The following is a 22,953-nucleotide window of genomic DNA, read 5'->3' as shown; positions in this document are numbered from 1 at the left end:
GCAGGGACATGTTGACAGCGAAGCCAGGGGTCAAGTCCTGCAGCAACTCCTGGATGCTCTATCATCATCAAGGCCCCGTGGAAGGATTAAGATGCTAAGTCTACTCTCCTATGGCAAACCCTGAACTCCAGGACAGTACACTTTGCGACAGCTAGATTCCGTGGCAAAGCAAACTCCTCCATGACTCCTATAGCAACTGAGTCAGACAGGAAGAAAAAGGATAGAAGTCTTGAATATAAAGTAAATGGGATCCTCACATCCTGTGTGCCCTCCTAACCCCAGGGCAGCCTGTTTCCTTCACTCCTTGGAGGACTGTCTTCTCCGAGAGCTCCAAGCCAGCCATCCCCAATGCCGTGCTATACTCATTCAAACAAAGCTGGATGAGTAGCAACCTCTCTATGCCAAGGTTATGTATGATTCCGCTATGTTTGTGTGGAGGGGGGTCAGGAAGGGCTGGAGAACAAGCCTAGATTTTGTGTATGCTAGGCAAATGGTGTACCCCTGTGCCTCTTTTTTTTTTTTTTTTTTTTGGTTCTTTTTTGGAGCTGGGGACCGAACCCAGGGCCTTGCGCTTCCTAGGTAAGCGCTCTACCACTGAGCTAAATCCCAGCCCCCCTGTGCCTCTTTAAAAAAAAAAAACTCTTTTGAGGGCTGGAGAGATGACTCAGTACTGACTGCTCCTCCAGGGGTCCTGAGTTCAATTCCCAGCAACCACATGGTGACTCACAACCATCTGTAATGGGATCTGATGCCCTCTTCTGGTCTATGTCTGAAGATAGCTACAGCACATTCATATAAATAAAAATAAATAAATGTTAAAAAAAAAACTCTTTTTGAGATAGGGCCTAAGTTGCATTGCCAAGTGTCCTGACTAGTCTATATGTACTTGATACAAGCTATAACCATCAGATAAGGAGTCTTAATTGAGAGAATGGTTCCATATGATCAAGTCATAGGCAAGCCTGTGGGGCATTTTCTTAATTAGTGATTGATAAGAGGGGGCCCAGCCCATTGTGGGTTTGCCATCCCTGTGCTAGTAGTCCTGCGTCTATAAGAAAACAGGCCAAACAAGCCACTAAGTAGCACCCCTCCATGGCCTCCGCATCAGCTCCTGCCTCCAGGTTCCTGCCCTGTTTGTGTCCTGACTTCCTTCAGTGATGAACCTTCCTGGAATTGTAGGCCCGATAAACCGTCCCCAAGTTGTTTTGGTCACGGTGTTGCATTGCAGCAATAGAAACCCTAACTAAAACACCACAGCTATTCTTAAACTTGCAGTCCTCCTGCCTAAGCTTCCTGAACGTCTGAGATTACAGAATATACACCACCGTGCACAGCTATGGTTCCTTTGAATATATTTCTAACTCCTTTGGTATGGCTTCTTGAATCGAACAGACAATTCAGAGGCTGAAATGCAGCCTCTGTTCTGTGTATCCCGGCTTCAAAGTCAGACGTAAGTGAACATTTCCATGGATGTCGTGGGTCTGTGCTTGTAAAGCCGGGCAGGGCAAGATCAAGAGTTCAATATTTATCCTCAGCTAACTATCTAATCAGAGGCCAGCCTGAGCTACAGGAGACCCAGGTCTTGGAAAACGAGGGCAAGAGGTGAGGGAGAAAAAAGAGAGGAGGAGAAGAGAAGGGGAGGGGGAAGGGGAGAAGGGAGGAGGGAAGAGGAGAGAGCCCTAGAGTCTAGTTCTGGGGCTGTGCTGTGGGTGGTCTGGTTCATGCTTTGGGGGCTGGTGGTCTGCATTTAGCAGGGCACACATAGTCTAGCTAAAGCTGGAAGCTAAAGGAAGACCAATTCCTGATAAGGGCAGAACACCGCACCTTAGACAGTAGGCCCCATCTGAACCGTACCTAATGAGGAAGGAAGCCTCTGAACAGAGGGGTCCTTAGGCACCTCTCTTAACAGCTACATCCCTCTCTAGTCAGGAGCTGCAGAACCCGAAGGCCCTGGGGAGTTAATGTTACTGGCAACCTCACCTAAGAGGGAGGATACACAGGACTTTGGGGGAGGTCCTTTGGAAATCTCCTGTGTTCATTCCTTCTGATGTTTCCCCAGAGCCTATTGGCCCAGCGTACTCTTTCCCATCAACCGCAATCCTGCCACCCGTTTCTTCTCCTAAACCACCTCTCCTCCAGTCAGCCAGGAAGGAGCTCTGCCCACCTCTCCACCTAGCAAGCCTGCCTAACGCCCCAGTCTCATCTGCACACTGGTTTACCCTTGCCAGCTGCTTGACATGTTTCTTATGAATGAAGCAGAATTAGAAGGGAGGAAAAAAAACTGGGGGAAGGACTGGGGATCTAGGAAGCAGTACATCCTAGAGATTAAGTTCAAATTCTGGCTCTGATACTCATTTGCTTTCCTGGCTTCAGGTGGCTTTTTTAAGGTTTCAATTTCTTCATTTGTAAGTACCAAGAAATAATGACACATATGCCCTAGAAGCCACACAATGCTAACCACCACAAACAGGTATTGTATTCTTAAGCTTTCCTTCTCCTTCCACCTAGGAAAAATCCAGCAGCATGGCTCCTGGAAAGTGCCTCTCCAGCATAGGGACCTTGGAATTCTAGGCCCCATGGCACCTTGGGGACTCTGTAGAGAGAAGGCAGGGCCTCCTGTCTGGATGGCTGCCAGCTCTCCCTAAAGGGAAGGGCCTGTTTAGTGGGTCACCAAGGGCAAAGAAAGTCTGTGTCTTCAGAGTCTGAAGGGTAACCAGTACTTAAAGTGCTTGTCTGGGAAAGAAGCCAGGCCTCTGAAGCCTGCAGTCTCTGCCTGGGGGTCTGTTTGGGGGAAGTTGCTCCTCCGTGGTCATGTTTCACACTCTTAAACTGGTCCAGCCCTTGTGTACATACATATAGACACATGTAAAGGCATTTGTGCTGGAAACCAAGGCATTTGTGCTGGAAACCAGAGTGCGCTGGTACTGACATGCACTGATCCATGGGAACACATGCTACCCTGCTCAATCCAACATTCAACCCAGGCATCTGCTCTGTGTGCCACATAAACCATTATGTCAATACTTCCACTGCATTGTGCATTTGTTGTCTCAGTAGTCATCCTGAGGTCACAGTTTATAACGCCAGCTCTCTATGAAAACATCTGGAACTCTTGACTCAAATCTCCTGCACCCAGCTCTACCCAACAGCAGGACTCCCAATGGATAGTCCTCAGACAACAGTGCAGGGGACAGGCAGTGGGAGTGGCTGACCATATTGACCAAAGTGCTAGTTCTTGGTGCCCGCATTCCCAAGTCACAGGGGTAGCAGCACCATCAGACACACTGTGCGAGACTGCAACCCAGAAATTAGAAGGTTCTGCAGAGAAACCACCCACTCCCATGGCCCTGAAATGTATCATTGAGATATCTAAAATAGATTCCGGGATGGCCCGGGCCAAGGCATGGCTCCTGCCGAGAGTCCCCGGTTGCCTTACTGAGGTCTGGACGGAATGGGATGAAGAACTGTGTGTATAAACACAAGACGTACAGTGGTGTTGACAGCAAGAGCTGGAAGCCTGCAGAACATCTATGATCCCTTCCTCCCCTACCCACTGTAGCACAGGTTAGGCAGCCCCTACCCACTGTAGCACAGGCTAGGCAGAGGAACACAGATGCCTACTGGGTCCTAGACCAACTATGTTCCTGTCTCCACCTCTCGTGAGAAGACATCTTTCCAGTCTGAACACTGATGTTTGCCAGCCAGAAGGAAGCAGAACCTTGACTTTATTGAACAAAGTGGGACGGAACGGAACCAGGGAGGTTTGGGGGTCTGGCCTCCCAGGCGGCAGAAACAGCAGTGTGGGGAGGTGTCTGCCTTGATGGCAGGGATTCTGTGGGCTTCTGTTGGAGGTCACCTCTCCATTTAGGGTAGTCAGCTGGGTCTGGTGCCCTGGCTCTTTATGTGTAAGAGAGGGAAGGCTGCAGGCTCCCTGGACATCAAACACATGTGGGTAATCCAACAGGGTGTGGGGGGAGGTCAGCCAGAGCAAATGAGAAACAGGTGACGTCCATTTCCCTTCTGCTGGCTGGCTAGCACAGGAACTCAGGCAAAGGGAAAGAAAGGCTTTGTCTGGGAACAGCTTCTCTGGGACAGAGGGGAAAAACCTACAGCCAGGTGCTCTGAGCCCTACGGATCCTCAGCAGGGAGTCGTTTTAAGAGGTAAACAGTATTCGGAGGCAGGAATGAGATCCGATGGAAGATAGGCACGCGATCAGGCCTGGGAACCAGGTGCATATAGGTCAGACTCCTTCTCCACGAGAAAGACATAAGAAAAGACAGGGCTAAGGGAGGAAAAGATGAGATGAAGCTCTGACAGGCACCAAACTTCTGTGAAATGCGGGCTCCCTTCATCTGTTAAGGATCCAAAGAGCAAATGTGCACCACGGAAGAAATTCTCAGGAGACAGCATCTAGACGGGGGTTGGGGACCTTCCGACAGTGAAAGCTTTCCAGGAAAATAAGGTAGTGAGCCCTCTGTTACCAGGGGCGTGTAAACAGAACGCCCACCTGCCTATGGTGCCACAGAGGGATTAATTTCAGCGTTTAGTGGGTAGCTCATCTAGACAATTTCCACTCGGTGGCTCTAAGAAATCCCAGGGAAGGCTGAGCAGGCTGTAGAGAGGAGGGCATCTCGCCCTTGCCTGTCCTGGGAGATGCTGCAGTGTGGTGCAAGGGCAGCTGAGCGACGGGCGGCAGCCGGGTGCTGAACTGCAGCCGTGCACCCTGGGGACTGGAGCTCCAGGAAGCCCCCTGCATCACTGAGCCCTGGGGCCAGAGGCTGGAGAAGTGGAAATGAATGTATCAGAGAGAGTAGCAGGAGAGGAGTGTGGTTGGGCAGCTTGGGACGAGGGGCAGGGAGGGGCTGATTACAGCCCCAGGAGCAGACTGGGCACAGGACAGAAAAATAAAACAAGAAGAGAGTGTCAGGAAACACCTGCCAGGGTCCCAGATGACTTAGTCCCATTTAAGGTCTCTGGGCTTGGAGTCAGCCAGTAATGGGAAAAACATCATCCCAGCCTACCTCTAAGACCTACTCATCCAGGTCTTTTCCTCTGCAACACAGAACCTGGGTTGTCTTGTGAGGAGACCAGCCATCAGGAGCAGTGGAGTAGGACTCCCTGTCTCCCCTGGGGTGGAGACCCAAGCCTAGCCTTGGATGAAGCCATCCTGAAAGTGGCAGGGAGAGAAATGTCTGCTCAGTGGAAAGCAGGAGGCCCCGAGCCCTAAGGTCCTGTGTCACCTCCTATTCCACATGAGCACATTTACCAGCCGGCCCTGCATGCTGCCACAAACGTTTCATCAACCTGTGGTTCCAACACTCCCCTCTAGCCAAACACTGCTATTCAGGGAAGGGAGGTGGGAAAGGTTGCCCATGCGCTTTCCAGGCCTCATAGAACTCCTGGAATCACCCACCATGCCTGTGGGTGGAGCTTCTGATACTAGGTGATCTTGCATATATTTGCATATCTTTGCATATTCATAAACACCTGCCTGCTCAAGGCAAGCTATCTCCAGTCACATGTCCACTCTCCACCAAGGCACCGGAGGAAGGAGGGTGAGAAGTGCTTGGGAAAGGAGGTCATCCCACAGCACTCAACATAAGTCCAGAGTGCATTCTTGGAAGCAACCCTTTCCCAGCCCTCCTCCCCAACGCCCCAGTGCCTTAGAAATGGATAGCTTCCTGCCTCTCCTCCTTAATTGTATTTGGTCGGTGCTTCTGAGGGTAGAGAACAGTTGCCATGGAAACCCATCCATGGATGCCAGACACCTTCTGTGAAGAAATGGGACTATGAACGCCAAGACCTGGCTTCTTTCTCACCCTGACCTCAGGTCTTTCCTGTCTTATTCTGTCCAGTCTTTCCTGGAAGGCTGAACGTTTGGGGAGTCAACAAACTGACTGTTTTAATCTTCAGATGAAGAGGCGATGGGCTGAAGTATGACTTGGGGTATAACTGTAATTTTAACTTCTCTGTGTTAATATAAGTTGTCTTTGATCCACCCAGGTTGTGCACAAGGTCTAGTCCCTGCCTCCGCTCTTACAGGATGAGCCATGGGAGGGGCCTCTTCCACTCATATGGGGGAAACTGAGCCCTAGAGGAGGAACCAGAACTTAGGACTTCTGGACAAAGAGTCGGGGAATATAGCTTTCTGCTTTGCCCCAGAGCTGGCCTAGTGTCCTTCCTCCATAATCAAAACTATCTCATATGGACTGTCAAGGTAGGGTACTCGACTTGGCCTATTTCCCCTGGGACTGGCCCTCAGCCTTCTATGCTTCCAGCACTCTCCAGGGAGACCATACTTGGCAGCTTCCGGTTAGGGAAGGGGCAGAGAGCTTGTTTAGATCATCTGCGACCCAGGTGAGACTGGAAAGGGATGACCAGGTTTCAGTGCTTCCCCTTCATTCCAGAAAGGCTCCCACTTGAGGCTGCCCTAGCTCCCTGCCCTTTACCTGCAGAGTCGGGTCTGAGGCAGTACAGGGAATGTGTATGAGCTGACACTGGGCCTCATGGGTGGGAGCAAAAACTCCATGACTTTAGCCATTCGGAGACATCCTAACAGCCTTGTCCTCAATGCCTCCGTGCTGCACACCAAGGGCCTTCCCTAACCCTGGGCAGACGTGTACAGGCCCTGGGATGCCGACCTTCCCCACCTTCTCCCTTACTCCTCCTGGTGTCTTCCTCATCTTCACATAGGAAAAAGGCTTGGCCTAGAGTCATCAACTGCCTCCTATCGACTGATTCCAGACGGTGTATTCTGGGGCCTGATGCCACTGTATCTTGGTCTTCTCACCCAGAGGCCACATGGCGACCTCTGCAGACTTCCCACCTCTCTCCTCCACCTGAGACTGAACCTCCATCGCTCTCTAGGAGGCCACTGGAATGGCTCTGCTGGCCCAAGGCCAGTACACACACCTCCATCAGACCCTTCCACACCTGTGGGCTCCTCCTCCTCTTAGGTGTCCCACAAAAGAGCAGCAATTGAGGATTCTTCTGCTCAAGCAGCAGGCTCTTGGCTTTGGCCCAGCATCTGACCAGCTAGAAAGGGAGGAGTTCCCCGGCCCCCAAACCCCCATAATTGTTAAGTGATCTCCTGGAAGTGTGCTGGAGGGTCCTAGAAAGGACACCTAGGCAGGACTAAGAGAGCACAGCTCAAGTTCTCTTCCTCTCCTGCCCCGAGCCTGCTCTAGGACCATCTTTCAGAGTTCCCATGGTGACCCTTCTCGAGAAGCAGCTAAGAGGCCTTTGATGGGCAGTGTGGGAAATGCCTTGACTAGGGAGGGAGGACTAGATTAACTAACCAACCCCAAACAGGGGAAGCCCTGACCTTGAAAATGGGGCTGTGCCCTCTACTCCAACACTCTTCCCGTGCCTGAAGCGTATGAAGACCCTTTCCCCCTCAGCCCTTTCAGATGATGTTCATTCATTCCAAGATAGCCCCATGTCTCAAGGCCCAATTCCATGGCCACCTCCTCCAGTGAGGCCTAAGACAGGCCCCCCCTTCTCCGTCCCTCTCCAGACCCCAGTCCAGTTTTCCTCCCCCACATAGCCCTCCTGGTGCCAAGTGTTCTGTCGTCCTTACTGTCTAAGCCCTTTGAATGGCAAGCTGCTTGAGGGCAGGATCTCTGATACGCTCAACAGGCAATAAGGTGGCACTTCTGCCTGTCACGTCTATACACTCCACCCTACCCCTCCTTTCCACTGTCAAATCGAATTTTGGGGGCAGCCTAAAGGCACAAGGCAGTTTTCCTCCCTTTGCCCTTGTCCAGTCTTCTGACTGCCTCTACCAGAGAGAGCTATCTGTGTCAGAGGTGGAATCCCTGTTCACCAGACCCTCAGCACCCCACAGCTGGGGGTGGGGTGGGGTGGGGGGAGGTCTCAGGATGACTGCAGCAGGCCGAACAGGTTTCCTTCAGCATTCTCCAGGGGCCTTGGGCCAGCATTAGCTTCTCTTTCCATCAATATGGTCACTTGGACCGCCACCCTCCTCTTGGCCCCGCCCTTTCACACGCTCAGGACACGCCCCTTCCCAGCCCCCAGCGGAGCCGGTACCCGCCTACAAGGTACCCAGGAAGATGGGGTCCCTGGGCTCTGGCGCCTGAGGACCCATATCCACTGCAACAAGTCTGTGCACTTAAGGTGGCTAGCAGCCGGTCTCCTACAGCTCCTGGACTGCCAGTGCCGGCTTCCAAGGCACAGCAGCCTCGTTAGGCACATCCTCCATGCATCCCTGTCTGAGGACAGGGGCTCCACAGAAAGAAAACACGGTTCCCGGGCTGGCTCTGGATTTTTTCCTCGGACTGTTCAGGCTTGGAGAACAATGGAGCAGCTCTCTGGCTTCCTCCACCGAGGAAGCTTTGTCCCTCCCTTCCCGCCAGCTTGGCTTTCATTAGCCAAAGGGCAAAGGCTTCTCCGGAGTCTCCTTGCAAAAGCCCAGACCTTTTAGGGGGACGGGGGTGACTGCTTGGGGCTGGGGGAAAGGACGTGTATCCAGATGCACACAGCTGGCTGCTCGCCCGGCTCCCTGGCCCCAGACTCTTCTTGTTGCCAGGTCCCCCACACCCGGGGAAATCCGACTCAAGCTCCCACCCGGGATTCACAGAGGAAGTGGAGCCTCAGCTCTGCTCCAAGGACCAACTAGCCCTTACATCTGCTTTCCCCACATCTTTGCCCTAGATCTGGGCTCTTAACAAGGCTTCCCTAGCCATGCTGGATGCTGTGTTACTTAGCGCAGACCACTCCTCAGCTGGTGTTTCTACCAACCTCACCGCCGTTTGCCATATTAGGACTACGGACTTCAAAATTCAGGGAAGCTAATGATTTCTAAGCACCCAAGTCCCCCGTCCCCATTGTCCACCCTCACTTACAACAGGCCACAGCAGAACCCAGGCTCCCATCAGCGACATCTTTAAGACACACACGTTAGCCAGACACAGCTGGAGGTAGGCCAGCTCTGCACATCTGGGCAGTAATGCCTCTCCTAACCTGGCCAGTGATCGGTATAGGGGGAGAAAGGGTTTGGAAAGCTTCGCTTTTACCACCTCTCCCTGCAGCTGGCCAGGAGAAAACCAGGGGCGGGGTGGGGCGGGGCGGCAAGACTTACCTAGCATTTGGCTGAAGAGTAGCTGCTCCAGGTCGCCCAGCACGGTAACCACAAGCTCGGGGTCCACCTTGAGGAAGGCCCGCTCCTCCTGGCCCTTGGCAGAGGGCACAGCCCCTGAGCCCTTTTGCGCCTTAGCCTTGCTGGAAAGTAGCTCGTCATCCGATTTGCCATCATCGCTCACCGCTGCCTCGGGCGCCTTGCTGAGAGGCTTGACCTCTGCATAGGGTCCCCGAGGAATCCGGCTAGGTTTGCCTAGGCTGGGCGCTAGCGGAGCCAGTGGGGTCTTGGCGCCGCCCGCAGGGCCACCTTTGGGCTGGAAGAGCGAATGCTCAGACTTGGACAGTGTCTTGGACATCAGAGGAGTCTCGCGGCCCTTGGGCCCCAATTTGCCCAAACCCTTGGGTGCCTTGGCCATATCATCGCTCCACTCAGGCTCATACAGTTGCAGCTTTTTCTCGGAGTCCGTGAGAAACGAGAGGTTGGTGAGCGACTTCTGTTTGCGCAGGTTGGAGACAGGCAGCCCGCCGGGAACACGACTGTCCACGCTGCCGGACTTGAAGACCTTCAGCTCCGCTGCACTGGCCTTGGCCATACTGCCACTGCTGCCTGCCGCCTTGGCGCGCTTGGGCAGCATGCCTCTCCCGTCCGCCGCGGCTGCCTTTCTGCTGGCTCCCCGAGGCTCGTCCGCACCCTCGTCGCCGCCGCTGCCGCTGCCGCCGCTCAGCTCCACCTCGGGCTGCACGCTCTTGACGCTGCTGCCCAGCATTCTGCCTGTGAGGAGCGCATGGACGATCCGCGCGTCTGCAGGCACGGGGCGGGGGAGGGGGCGGGAGCGCCGGGAGAGGAGGGGGCGGGATGGGGGGGGAGGACGGAAGAAACCGCGGAGGAAGGGGAGAGGAAGGGGAGGGAGCAAGGGGGCGAGCGGAGGGCGAAGGGGAAGGGGAAGAAATGCGGAGAAGGGAGCCCGGGAAGAGGAAAAGGCAAGGAAATAGCGGGTTGATGGGGCGGGGTCGAAGGAAAAGGGGCGGGGCGGGGAGAATATAAATTAAAAAATTTAAATCAGTCAAAGGAACGATAGAAGATCAGCGGCTCCATCAAAGCCGGGACGTGCTGTGATGCTGGGATCTCGTCTCGGTACCCCGGCTGCCGATCCGTGCTGCGGGCTGCACACTCCCGGGCAGCGCCCTCTCTACACTCCTCCCTCCAGCTCGAGAGGCTGCGGGCTGCAGCTCCCAGCGAAAGAGGGGAGGGGGAAGGCGGGGAGCAAACAGGAGGAGGGGTGGAGTGTGCGCAAGGGGAGGGAGGTAGGGGAGAGAGTGTGTCTATTTCTGGCTCGGGAGGGGGAGGTGTCTGTGAGCTGAGCCCTGGGGGCACAGAGAGGATCCCACCAGTTTTTCTCCTTGCTTTCTACAGACAGATGGGGTAGAAGGTTCCCTGCTGCATCTGGGAAAAAGCATGAGTGGAGGAGGGGAGACTAAGGGGTTCAAGTAAAGGTGCTGGGAAAGGGTGTCTTAGACCCAGAAGAAAGAGTGGCCCTGTATGTCTTGGGTAGAAACTAGCAGAGTCTGAAGGAAGTTCCCACAAACCTTTAGTTTCCCTCAGAAATTCTCTTCAGTTTCTAAGATACAGTTTGCCCTCCTACACCCAGAAGGGACACAGGGCAGGACAGGGTGCTTTAGACAGAGCCCAGGGTTGACAGGGAAGGGGAACTGAGGTGTTGAAGAGGCTAACCCCTGGGAGCGGGAGTCTGAGTCTCCATTCCACTTGATCACATGACCTTGTCAAAGTCATTGGGCCTCAGTTCCTCTTACAATGGTTATAATACTAGCTCCCTAGTTAAAAGGGTTTTGGGACACTAAGGACTCAGAGCAGACACTAAGGACTCTTGGCAGAGCTGCAGAACCGATTTAAAAGATCCTGGATATGTCTGTCCCATCAGCATAGGAGCTCTCCAAGTGCCATGCTATCCCAGAGTAGGTATTAACAACTCAGGATCTGAGGCCTGAATGCTGGACACTGGGGTGCTGACCAGAGCCCAGGATACTCTAACTTCCATGACCCCGGGGCTGGATTGAGATTCTATAAAGCTTTCTAGGACAGAGACTGTAGCAGACAGGCTGCATTTAGCACGGTGCGGAGTATGGGATTATTGGGCAGAGAGGTGCTTGGCAAGAGAACTGTGGACATTAGCTGACCTTGGAGATCCAGAGAAAGATGAAGAGTGTCTATGCATCGGGAACTTAATGTCTGGCGGGGATTCAAGGCAGACAACCCAAGACTTGGGGAAATAACTTTGTCCCAGTGAAGATGCAGTGTCACCCACTTGTCTATGGACATGGACGTGGTCATGTTATGTTCTAGTTACAGCAGTGACAGGAGGTGCCGCCTCAGTGTGCAGGCAGAGGTCTGGGTGTTGAGAGTCACCAGGCAGACTGTGCTCAGAGGCCCTAAGTCCCGATCTTTGGAAACTCAGAGTTGGAGCCAAGCCTACGAGAAATCTGAAGCTGGTCAACTGGATAGCCCAGTTGAGGGCTATGCAGCTAGACTATGAGCAAGCATGGACGATGTCACAGAACACACAAACACTCATGGTTATACCTGAACATCAGCTCCTAGTTCAAGTAAGAGCTAGAGCTTCTCTGATCCCACAGATGAGGTGTAAGAGTGTCACAAACCACTGGACCTTGGGATCCTCCTGCTTCGACCCCCCAGAGTGGTAGGATTATGGAAAAAAACCATCATTTGTAAAGTTCTCATTCTGTTCTAGCTGCCATTCTGTAATTTATACAATTATTATTTATATAATAAATGCTCTGACCCAACCGCACAGGGATGTTGCTTTCTCTACAAATTGAAATTTGGAAACCAATGGAGGCCTGTGGGCTGATTCACCAAGTTCTTGATTGTTATTGATAATTCCCCAATGCCCAGCATAAAAATTCTTCTCCTCTGGTGACCATCCTGACTGAACAACACCATGTCTATCCACTCATGTCTACTGCTGCGGCCAATACTCCTGGCTCAACCTGACCCTTCCTCTCTGACGTGCCTGTCTGTAGGAAAGCCTTCAGCATTTTGTGAGGCCCTAGTCCATGAGTTGTTCTATCCACCTGCATTTCCTTTGCTCCGGATGCCCACTGCCCCCGGGACCTGACCTTCCTTCCTCCATGGTTGCCTCATTCCCTCACTTGATCCCGTGTGTCGGCTTACGTATTCCTCCTCTTCTCTGTATCCTCTTTGTTCCTCTAGGCCGTCTCTCACGGGATATTGTATTCCCCAAATCTCAGTCCCTTTCCTTCCTCCAGTAAACAGCCCCTGAAATTCTGCTTCTCTTCAGAATAAGGCAGACCAGATGAAGGAAAGATCGTTCCTCAGCCTCTTGGCTGAAATCAAGTCAGTATCTGTTCTTACCAGAAGGGAGGCACCTCCCTTTTCTACCTTCTAAGCCTGGGGTCCCTCCCCTCCCACACAGCATGTCACCTGTCGGTTTCTGAAATGTAAAATACTATCTATGCACAATGTCACAAACTGACTCGCTGCCAGGCTTCTTGAGAGCAGTCTTCCTCCTGTCTTTAAAGGGTTTGGCCATGGCCAGGTAGTGGTCCCTTCACACACGGTCTTGGAATACCCCAAGGCTCCAGCACACCTCCGTCTCACTCTTTCTCATTCTTTTCACATCCCCAGCATTTCCCAACCGTCCTCTTCTGTAGGGAGGATGCTCTGCTGCCGTGGCAACAGCCATCCTGGCATCTGTCGATAAAGCCAAGATGTACAGAGTGTTCCCTCCAGTGATTCCCAAAAAGAGAGGGTTCTGCCATGCCCTACTGTCCCCAAGATCAGCCCCAAGCCCCTCAGACTCAGCTATTTCTCCCTTTGCCACCCTGTGAAAATGCCAGGTCTCAAATGTCTCATTGCATAGAGGCCAGTGATCCTCAAGGGACTGCAAGATGGGGGTTGGGGGGCGGGGAGTGGGCTGGGTAGACAGAGGGTGCTACTGATGTCAGTGACCTGAGGGCTGGCTCCTGCCAGTTCCTACTGGGGAGGTGGGGAAAGAGGCTGGTTTGGGATCATTTATATCTTCAGTCCCTAGCTCTCCTGTAACTCGACGCCCTGTTTCTTCCCATTTCTGTGCTGGGATGAGGATGTGCGATTCAACCATGTCTGCTGACTGATAGCTTGAAGCAATGTGAGGAATGGAGATGTAGGCGTGGGGCCAGGGAGAGGCCACTGTGGGGAACTCTCCATTCTCACACCCCTGGGACTGGAAATGATGTTGTAACACCGGGGTGGTGGGTGGTCTGGGGCTCCGCTTCTTGGCACAGTGTTAGCAGAGCTGGGGCAAAGGCAGTGGAAGGGAGAAGAAGGTAGAAATGAGAGCTGGGCTCTTCCTGACCTGATGACCTTGAAAGGTGACCTTGGGGGGAAGGAATGTAAGGGTGAGAGTAGTGGGGGGGGGTCCACACCCTGCTGAACCCAGGACAGAGTTTGGGGACTGGCAGCACTCTTGTTTCAGTGCCCAGAGTCAGGAGCTGGAGAACAAAGACTAGAAACCCAACCATGAGTGCCTGCAAGCCTGGCCCATCCCAGGCTAGGGCCTGGAGCCATCAACCCCAAAGAGTGACAGGCTCCTCTTTAAGGCTTGCTGTGCTCATCCCCCTTTGATAGCCTTCTTTGTAACTTTCCAAGAAGATTCTGACATGCCCCTGTCTCTGTAGAATGCTGCTCCCCACTTCCTTCTACCAGGTCATTTCCCTAAGTCACTCTACCCCTCAGTAGGTGGGCAAGGCCAGGCCAGAGACTGTGGAAACAGCTGATGTGTGAGCACAACATCTCTAGAAAGACAGCTCTTGGTTACTCATGCTGGTTCAGGTCCGCTGGGATAGATGTTGGGGATTTAACAAAACACAAAACAAACCCTTTTCCTTGGTGGGAAAAGACAGACAACAAATTGGTTAGAGATACCGGCTACTTCAAAGCTCTAAGGAGGGACCAACAGGATAGCTCAGCAGGCAAGCACACCTGCCACTAACTGGCTTGACAACTTCCGTTCCATGCCTAGAACCCACATCGTGGAGCCAACTCCTAAGAGTTGTCCTCTAAGTTCCCACAGACACACACACAAAATGGATGTTTAAAAAAAATGCTAAGGGCTGGAGAGATGGCTCAGCGGTTAAGAGCACCGACTGCTCTTCCAGAGGTCCTGAGTTCAATTCCCAGCAACCACATGGTGGCTCACAACCATCTGGAATGGGATCCAATGCCCTCTTCTGGTGTCTGAAGACAGCTACAGTGTACTTATATATAATAAATGAATAAATCTTTAAAAAAAATGCCAAGGAGACACAGATCTGGGATGAAAATAAGAAATTCATGGTGTATTTTTTGAAAGTCAACAAGGAAGGTGAAATGTCAGAGAGAAAGAAGCAGGGAGGCTGCAGGAAGTTGGGGGAGAGAGGGGAGGAGGGGCAGGACACAGAGGGCTTTTTGGGTCTTTATATACAGATGTCATTCAGAATAACACTGGCAGGTCAGGGAGAGAGAGACCTGGCTTCCTTTTGAGTCTCCTGTGGAGGCAAACTGTACAGGTCCTTGGCTGAATGGTGAACCCTGCCAAAAGATAGTGCTGGAGACGATGGTTGCAAGAGTGGCCAATGGCATACCACAGTAGAGCCATTAGAATCTACTCATGGGCTAAATCTGGGTGTGCAGGAAAGGGGAGGTCAAGAATTAATATTTGGGGCCTGTACAGCTCTTGGATGGGTGTTATTTTTTTTCTTTCTTGAGACAAGGTCTCACCAAGCTAGCCTTGAACTTAATATCCTTCTGCCTTAGACTTTTCTGAATGCTGAAATTGCACCTGTGCTACCAGACCCAGCTTTGCTCAACCCTTTGTGAAGGCCAATGCCCCTCCTTTAAGGATGGCACCCCCACCCCGCCCCACCGTTCACTGCAGCCACTTTGATGATCCCTTAACATCTGTAGCTGTCATTCATCATCTGTTTGTGTTTCTCGAGAATCCATTTTTAGTTGAGCTAGGCTTCAAAGGCTATTGAAGTCCCGTGCACGTAGTAGGCTCTCAGGAATATTTGCTGAGTGACGACTAATTCAATGAATGAATGCGTGACTCACAGCAGATGTGCGGGGCCTGTAAACAGGGTTGACCTCTCAGTACCCTGTGGTGAGAGACAGCACAGCTGGAGCACGGAGTGGGAGCCAGGCCTCTGGGATGCAATCCCAGTAACATCTTTTCTCACTTCTCAGCAGCCCTGGGACAGGGGGAGGCCATAGAATCTGTCCTTGTCCCTTTCAAAGGAAACCCCATATCTTTGGGAATGACCTTGGGAAATCTAGCTAGAAGACTTCCTCATGTGCCTCAAACTTCTGCCGTATTCAAAAGTATGGGGGAGTTCTGCTACACGTCTGAGAGAAAGGGGTAAGCAAGGCCACAGGTATCCTCACAGCCCAGACTGTTTGGTACGTGTTTAAGTACTAAACTAGGACTAGGGCTCACCATCTACTCCTATGTGCATAAGAAAAAGTTAATGACAAACAGTGGTGTCACACGAACACCCTAGCACGCTAACCCCCAGGAAGTCCTGTTAGATTGTTCTGCTTGCTTGCCAACAGCCCAGCTGCTAGCTTTGTTTTGCAATAGAACTGGTAGAGAAGACATTACTGTGTTTTCTGCAAGTCCCTGGCATCCCCCTCTCTAGTCCTACAGACTCCCTGAGCTAGGGATTATAGATTATCATTCTAGGCTCAAAGGTCAGATGTGTGAGTTTAGGGGAGAAACTGTGATCTGCCTGCCTGTCAGGGAAAACGGCTTGAGATGAAAGAATGGTAACAGAACCAGGGTTCTAGAGCCTAACCCCCACCCTGCTCCCAACCCTGCCCCAATCCCAAGAGGACAGAAATGTGGATCAACCGTCAGCTGCTGCACACATTCCTTGATCTCTCAGCTGCCTGGCCTCCCGCTCCTCCGCTCCTCCAAGCCCTAATACCGACAGGATAGGGAATAACACGGGGATGAGAGAGGAGGCCTGGAGAAGCAAGCCAAGTCATTTCTCATCACACAGGGAGACAGGACCTGAAGCCGCTAGAGAATGTCTCTTTAAGGCTGAAGAGGTATTAGCCCTCTTCTACAGGTCTGCAAAACCTGAGGGAACAGGGTTCAAAAGAGCCTGTTCCAGACCTAGTGTGTAAGGGCAGGCCTGTCCTCCAGTCATGGGTTCCTCAGGAACCCCATGGCTAGAATGTCTGGGGCCAGCAGAACCTAGCTCTGGGCTGTACTGTGCTGTTCCTAGTTTTTGCCAAGTGTTCTTTCTTCCTGGTGGCTGGTTCTCCGAGGGCAGTCCTGGAGGTAGAAGTGTGGACTCAGGGTCCAAGGGCATAGAGGCCTTCCTCTCCTCATAGCCACAGCTCTGTGATCTGCAGGAGGAAGATCTGCAACTTGGTGGTCTGGATAGCCTTTCAAGGTAAGGACCACTCCACCCTTGGCGGGCCTAGCTGTCGAGTGGGCCTGTGCTGTCCAATATGCAAGACCTCCATAGCTCTGACTTTGTCTTCTGGCAACTGTGGCCCCTAATGCTTCTTTACCTGCCTCTTCCCAGGTCTAATTCTCCCCACCAACCCCCATACCTTTGCTTTGCCTGGCCTTTCTCTATGTGATAAAGTCCAATACATCTCGCAAGGCCCCCTTGCTCAGAAATCCCTTTTTGACTGCCCCGCACAATTTTGAGTCTCTCCTCACTGTTGATGTAGTCAGGAGCCATGGAATCACACTCTGCTTAGCTGCATCCTAAGCCAGACCCTCTCCCACCACTGAATTGAAATCTTCCTATAGAAGACAGAAGGTGATAGCGCACTGAGGTTTGCTGAACTGAGGGCAGGAGACCCCACGGACACCACATACCTGGGCCCTCTTATATTCGTTGTGTACCTTATAAACCCTGTGCATCAGGGAGTATCGTTACCTTCATTTTATGGAGAAAGAAACTTGCCCAAGACCACACTGGGGGTACCTGAGAAAATTAGACCTCGAGTGCAGGCCTGTGAGGGGCCTACAGCCGTCCACACTAACCTTCATCAACATGCAGCTGTATCTGGAGACCTACTTCGTACTGCATACTATTCCAAGAAGCATGGAGCCCCCATAACAAGAAAGTCCATGGTCCTACTGATGAGATCCTGTAACCCCTATACTTGCTGTACCGGAGGTTAGAGTAGCTCCTGGACCACAGTCACAGTAAACCTGGCCTACTGAATCTTGGGAATGGGGAGCAAGAGGGGAACCATCCCATGGACAGAGGAAGTAGCATACAGTACCACCAGTCTCTACTTGGCTTGGCTTGGTGAACTCTGTCCTTCGCAATCCCAGTAACCCTAACGCTTCCCGCAAGCTTCTGATTAGTCCTTGCTACATGACATTAGACGCCTGTATTCTCTGCACCGCCACTGGTCCTGTAAATTAGGTAGTGTGGGAGGATGTGGAATCTCCACTTCCTCTGCTCTCAGGACTTCCGGGAGAAGCTGGAAGAAACACCTAATGTAGAGCCCGGTCTGAAATTGAACTCATTTACAAACCACATTCCCTTGTTTCTCTGGCCAACAAGAAGTTCAGATGTTTCCACCTGGATGTGTCCTATCTGTTACCATGGCAACTGTCCCATACACACACACACACACACACACACACACACACACAGAGCTTCACTGGCACTTGCACACTGGGCCTCGGATGAGCTCTGTACCACCTAGATAACATGGTCTATAGACCAAGACCATCCTAGATTGGTTGTCACGGCAACTATGGGCATGAGGCAAGCAAAGGGAGAGGAGAGAAAAGTGTGTGTGTGTGTGTGTGTGTGTGTGTGTGTGTGTGTGTGTGTGTGTGCCCCATATATTCAGTAGAAGCAGGCCAAATACTTGGGCGAGTATTTTTTATTATCTAACCCAGAGTCAAAGCAGATCCTCCATGCAACATTACTTGTCTCACGCTGCTGAATCACAAGGTTACATGGGACCTTAGAGATAATCTTATGCAACTTTTCCCTCCCGGGAATAACTGACCTATTTGTAATAAACCCTATTGCCTCACTTGGGCCAAGTAAACCCCCAAACAGAAGGAAAACACAAGGCCCATAGCTGAGGCTGTCTTGCCAACCCATTGATGACATCCTACCACAGAAAATAATGTTATGATCTGTATCCACAGACCAGATTTAGGAGGTCAGCAGACCGAGTCACCAGATGTCAGCCACATGCCCAGATAGATGACAGTCATTTGTTTCTGAGACACACTGCCCATCAGTTTCTTAAGGAGGTTCAGGAGCTCCAAACAGTTACAGATAACTGTATGAATAAAGGAACCTTAACAGGATGTGACCAAGACACTGCTTAGAGCCACCTGGCCAAGTACTGCCCACAAAAGACACTCCCATGCTGTGGCTGCTCTCACCGGTCGCCGACACCTCCACCTCCTGTTAGCGTTTTTTGTTAGATTTCTCAGTAAGGCATAGTATTCCATAGAGGGCTGCCATGGATTTGCATTTCAATTATTTTTAACCGGTATCACTGGCAATTGGTGCAGAAAAATAGCTCTGCAGATCCTGGAAATAGTTCTCTGTGCAGTGGGCAGGGCTTTTAGGGCTGTGGGCGGGGCTTCACCCTTTTAGAATCCAGTCTTACCACCGGGAGCTTGCCATTTCAGCACTTCCTCCTGCCTCATAATGGACGTCGCTTCTACAGCGGGGAGGATGCAATGAGCTCACAGAATCCTGCTCCTGGCTGGACCGGTTTAGTATGGAATCCTAGGATCCATATACCCAGCTTCCACTTCCACTGAGGTTGAGTTCTCCTTCAATTTAGAAGTTCTCTTATCTATCCAACCCCATTTACACTGCAGAACACCCTCAGTTTGTATATCTGCAGTCAGTGGCAGTGAAATCCTTAAAAGAAGGTACAGGGTTCATGTCTGGAATTCCAACACTTGGGAGGCAGAGGCAGGCAGGTCTCTGTGAGGTCCAGAACAGTCTGGTCTGTCTGTCTGCACAGCAAGTTCCAGACTAGCAAGTGCTACACAGTGAGGTCCTGTCTCAAGAAAATAAAACCAAAAGAAGGTATATCCAGGTGGTTTTTTTACTTTCTCTTGTTCCCAGGACTTTGGCTGCTCTGAAGTAAGTGACCAGGATCTCACTGGCCCTACCTTAGCTTCCTCCGAAGTCTCGGCCTCCTGTCCCCTCGAGGTCACACAGAAGATAGTACCTATGCTCATGGCCCTTGTGTCTACTACCTTACTCTTCAGCTACTTGTCCCGGAGCTCCTTCTCTGTAAGTCTGCTGAGCAGCCTGGACGGGCAGAGCCAGGGGCTCTAACCCTCTTGCCAAGGGGACCGTGTGGGATGTGAGAGGATGTAGTCCAGTTTCTATGCAGCACCAGGATGAGGAAGCTTTGACTCCTTGAGCCCCTGTAGGTCCTTACCCACCCTGGGATTTCTGAGAAGACCACAGCACAGAGGTGCTATGGCGGCTGGTCAGCCTTCACTGGGCAGGGCAGAGCCAGTCTGGGGAGGTCCCTAAGATTAGGTCGTTCTTTTATGCTCAGGCTGTCCCCCGAGGACCACTGGTCCACACAAGCTGAACAAGGGGCTAGGGTTTCTGAGAAAAACAAAGACAAAACAAAACAAAAACCAACAACACCAATCAATCAATCAATCAATCAATCAATAAATAAATCAAACAAAAAAAATTAACTCAAGCAGTTGCCGACAGTTAAAGAGTGACTCTCCCTATAGCAGCCAAGTCTCAGACATACAGGATCTGGGGATGAGGGCGGGGGCATCATTCCCAGGAAAAGCATAGAGGAAAGCATCTAGTCTCTAGTTCCAAGGAAGTAGCAAGGACCCAGATGAAGGGGGATGGCCACAGATGACTTATGGTGATGCTGTGAAAATTGACGAAGACTGGTTTGAAGAGATGACTCAATGGTTAAGAGCGCCGACTGCTCTTTCAGAGGTCCTGAGTTGAATTCCCAGCAACCGCATGGTGGCTCACAACCATCTGGAATGGGATCTGATGCCCTCTTCTGGTGTGTCTGAGGACAGCTACAGTGTACTCATACACATGAAATAAATAAATCACAAACAAATTTGACAAAGATTTAGAATTTCCAGGGAGACAGGCCTCTAGACATACAGAGTCTGGGAAGACCTATCTTAATGGTGGGCAGGATCATTCCTTGGGAAGGGGCTGCTGGACTGTATCGGCAGCTAGAGGGGAGGGCTGGACACTGGGGTGCATTCATTCACTGCTCCCCAATAACTGCTTCAATCTCCCGAATCTCCTTCAGCTTTTCCACCATGAGGGACGGGAACTGTGCCACTACCGATGCTTCTAGTTTCAAGGGTGTTGTGAGGCTAGCCCTCTACCCTGATCTCTGGGATGGGACACACAGGTCAGGGCAGAAGCATTGCTGGATTCTCTGTGGATCCTGCATGGCTGCACAGCTCCCAACTGCATCCTAAACTCCTCAAGGACAGAAGCTTTCTGCCCATTTTGTTCAAACTTGTAGAATACTACCTGGCACATAGTAAGTGCTTAACTAAAAGGTTGCTGTTGGGGCTAGAGAGTTGGCTCAGTGGTTAAGAGCACTGACTGCTCTTCCAGAGGTCCTGAGTTCAAATCCCAGCAACCACATGGTGGCTCACAACCATCTGTAATGGGATCCGATGCCCTCTTCTGGTGTGTCTGAAGACAGCTACAGTGTACTTATATATAATAGAAGGTTGCTGTTGAATATTAATTCCTTCCGGGGTTGGGCAGGCAGAGGTTTTAGTGTAGCAGAAAACAGGAAAACTAGGCCTTACCGACTCGATGTACTGACTCCATGTATTGTGTTTTGAAAACTCAAAGTGGCAAACGCTGGGCGGAGCCACTCTCATACCTGCAGTAGGGGTGATATGAGGAGGGCCTGGCCCAGGGCAACACTGGGAAAGGGAACTCCAGGCTGCCCAGCTTCTGCAGTTCTTGATATTTGCTAAAAACTGTTCCTACTGGGTTCAATTTGCTCTGGAGATAAATCTCATTGCCAGCCAAATGCTGTCGGGAGGAGTCGCTCAGTCTTCTCGCTCCCCCTCCCTCCTCCGAGCCAGCAGAATCCAGATCCCTCTCTTTCTATTTCAATCCCCTCTGGCAGGATACCTCAGATGACCTCCCTCCTCTAGCCTCTTCCTTTGGACCCCTCACAGAGGCAGGCTCTGCCAGGTTGGCCCTCCCAACGCTTCATCCCTCAGGCACCGACCCCTCACTGAACTCAATACATCTTCTTCGACAAGGTCATAGCATATATGGCAGAGTGTACGGCCCCCAAAGATGGGCTGCCTGGGTTCAAATCCTGAATGAACCAAGTCGGGAAAAATCATTTAAGTACTTTGTACTGCAGTTTTCCCATCTGTATGGTGGGATGAAAAGCATAGCACTTATAATACTGGGCCCACATTAAATAATTAACTATGTACCCACTTGGAAGCGCTTAATTCCCACTAACCTGTAGGGGAAGGTGTATGTATGTATGTATGTATGTATGTATGTATGTATGTATGTATGTATTCACTCACTCCTTTAATACTGTTTTTAGAAACACAGTCTCATATAGCCCAGCCTGGCCATGAACTCACTCTTTAGGCAAGGATGACCTTGAACTCTCAAATCTCCCTGTCTCCACCACCTAAGTTTGAGAATTACAAGTGTGAGCCACCATGCCCAGCTTCAAAAGCTACCTTTATTGCCCCCAGAAACAACCCAGAGTAAGGAAGGCACAGAGAAGTTGTCTTCTCCAGTGCTGTGCAACTGGCCAGTCGGGAGTGAGAAGAAAGGTGCAGGACCAGGCTGCAGCCCTCATGCCGGATTGGGCAGATTAAATGTGCTCTAAGGATGCTTGGCTTACAGAAAGCTACAATGAGTATCAGTTGCTGCTACAAGTGTTATTGCCCTCCACCTCAACTCCTGGAAGCCTACTTGGTCCCAGATGGCTGCAGTGTTTAGGTAAGAAGGGTCTTCTGAGCTCTGCCACACTGGGGCCTCCCCCTCTGCCCCACTTGCGGCACAGCCCTGGAGGACATAGCATCCACTCCGAACTCACTCTGTTTTCTGGTCAATTGCGTGCATGTCTCACTCCACGGATGGCTGGGACATCAGGCTTATCTCGGCCCAGAAGTCCCCAGAGGACAGGGAACACAGCCGTGTGAACTCAGCATGAAATGACACGGACCCAGAATGACAGAGGTGCCAGCAACATCCTGATCCGCTGGGGTGGAGGGAAACGGAGGTAAGGAGTGTGGCTCGCTGACCCCATTTTCTTCCCTGCCACTTGGCAGGGGGTCTTTGGCAACTGAGCTGCGCTTGGACCACGTGCAGTAACCACAGTGAGCCCTAATGGCAGATGGCAAGGCCAGGAGATGCACGGAGAAGGGCATGACCTTCAGACAAGCAGGGCTCAAATCCTGACACAGCCCGGAGTGTCGAGCCTTTAGAGAGGTTTCAGAGCCCCGAGTTCTTTTATTTCTAACCTGAGCAAGTAATGTCGAAGAGCCAACACCGAGTTCACAAAGAACTTCCTGTGCAAGTGCCTAGTGCATGCTGACACATAGCGGGCATGCGATAAATGCTGGCCTCCGTTATCATTTGGCTACCTTCGTGTTTCGGGACTTGGGTGGCAATGGTCCTGGTTTTTGTCCATCTGTTGACTCACCACCATCAATCATAAGGCTAAGGCTTTTCCTCCTCAGGGAAAACGAGGCCAAGGTCCAGTGAAGTTTTTACTCACGGTGGTCTCTGATGTCGGCTTGCACCTCTGT

At 51.6% G+C, this 22,953-nt stretch overlaps 1 protein-coding gene across 1 annotated transcript in view; it reads right to left on the bottom strand.

The window, feature by feature from the left end:
- Positions 1 to 22,953, bottom strand: part of Nav1 (neuron navigator 1) — a 171,758-nt gene that overhangs the window by 139,777 nt on the left and 9,028 nt on the right. Inside the window, exon 3 of the mRNA XM_032915084.1 lies at positions 9,102 to 9,902. Coding sequence (XP_032770975.1) covers positions 9,102 to 9,902 — 801 coding nt within the window. The remainder of the gene's footprint in view (positions 1 to 9,101; positions 9,903 to 22,953) is intronic.

The sequence above is a fragment of the Rattus rattus genome, chromosome 10, assembly GCF_011064425.1.
Source record: "Rattus rattus isolate New Zealand chromosome 10, Rrattus_CSIRO_v1, whole genome shotgun sequence".
NCBI classification, from domain to species: Eukaryota; Metazoa; Chordata; class Mammalia; order Rodentia; family Muridae; genus Rattus; species Rattus rattus.
This window is presented reverse-complemented; position numbering and strand designations above follow the sequence as displayed.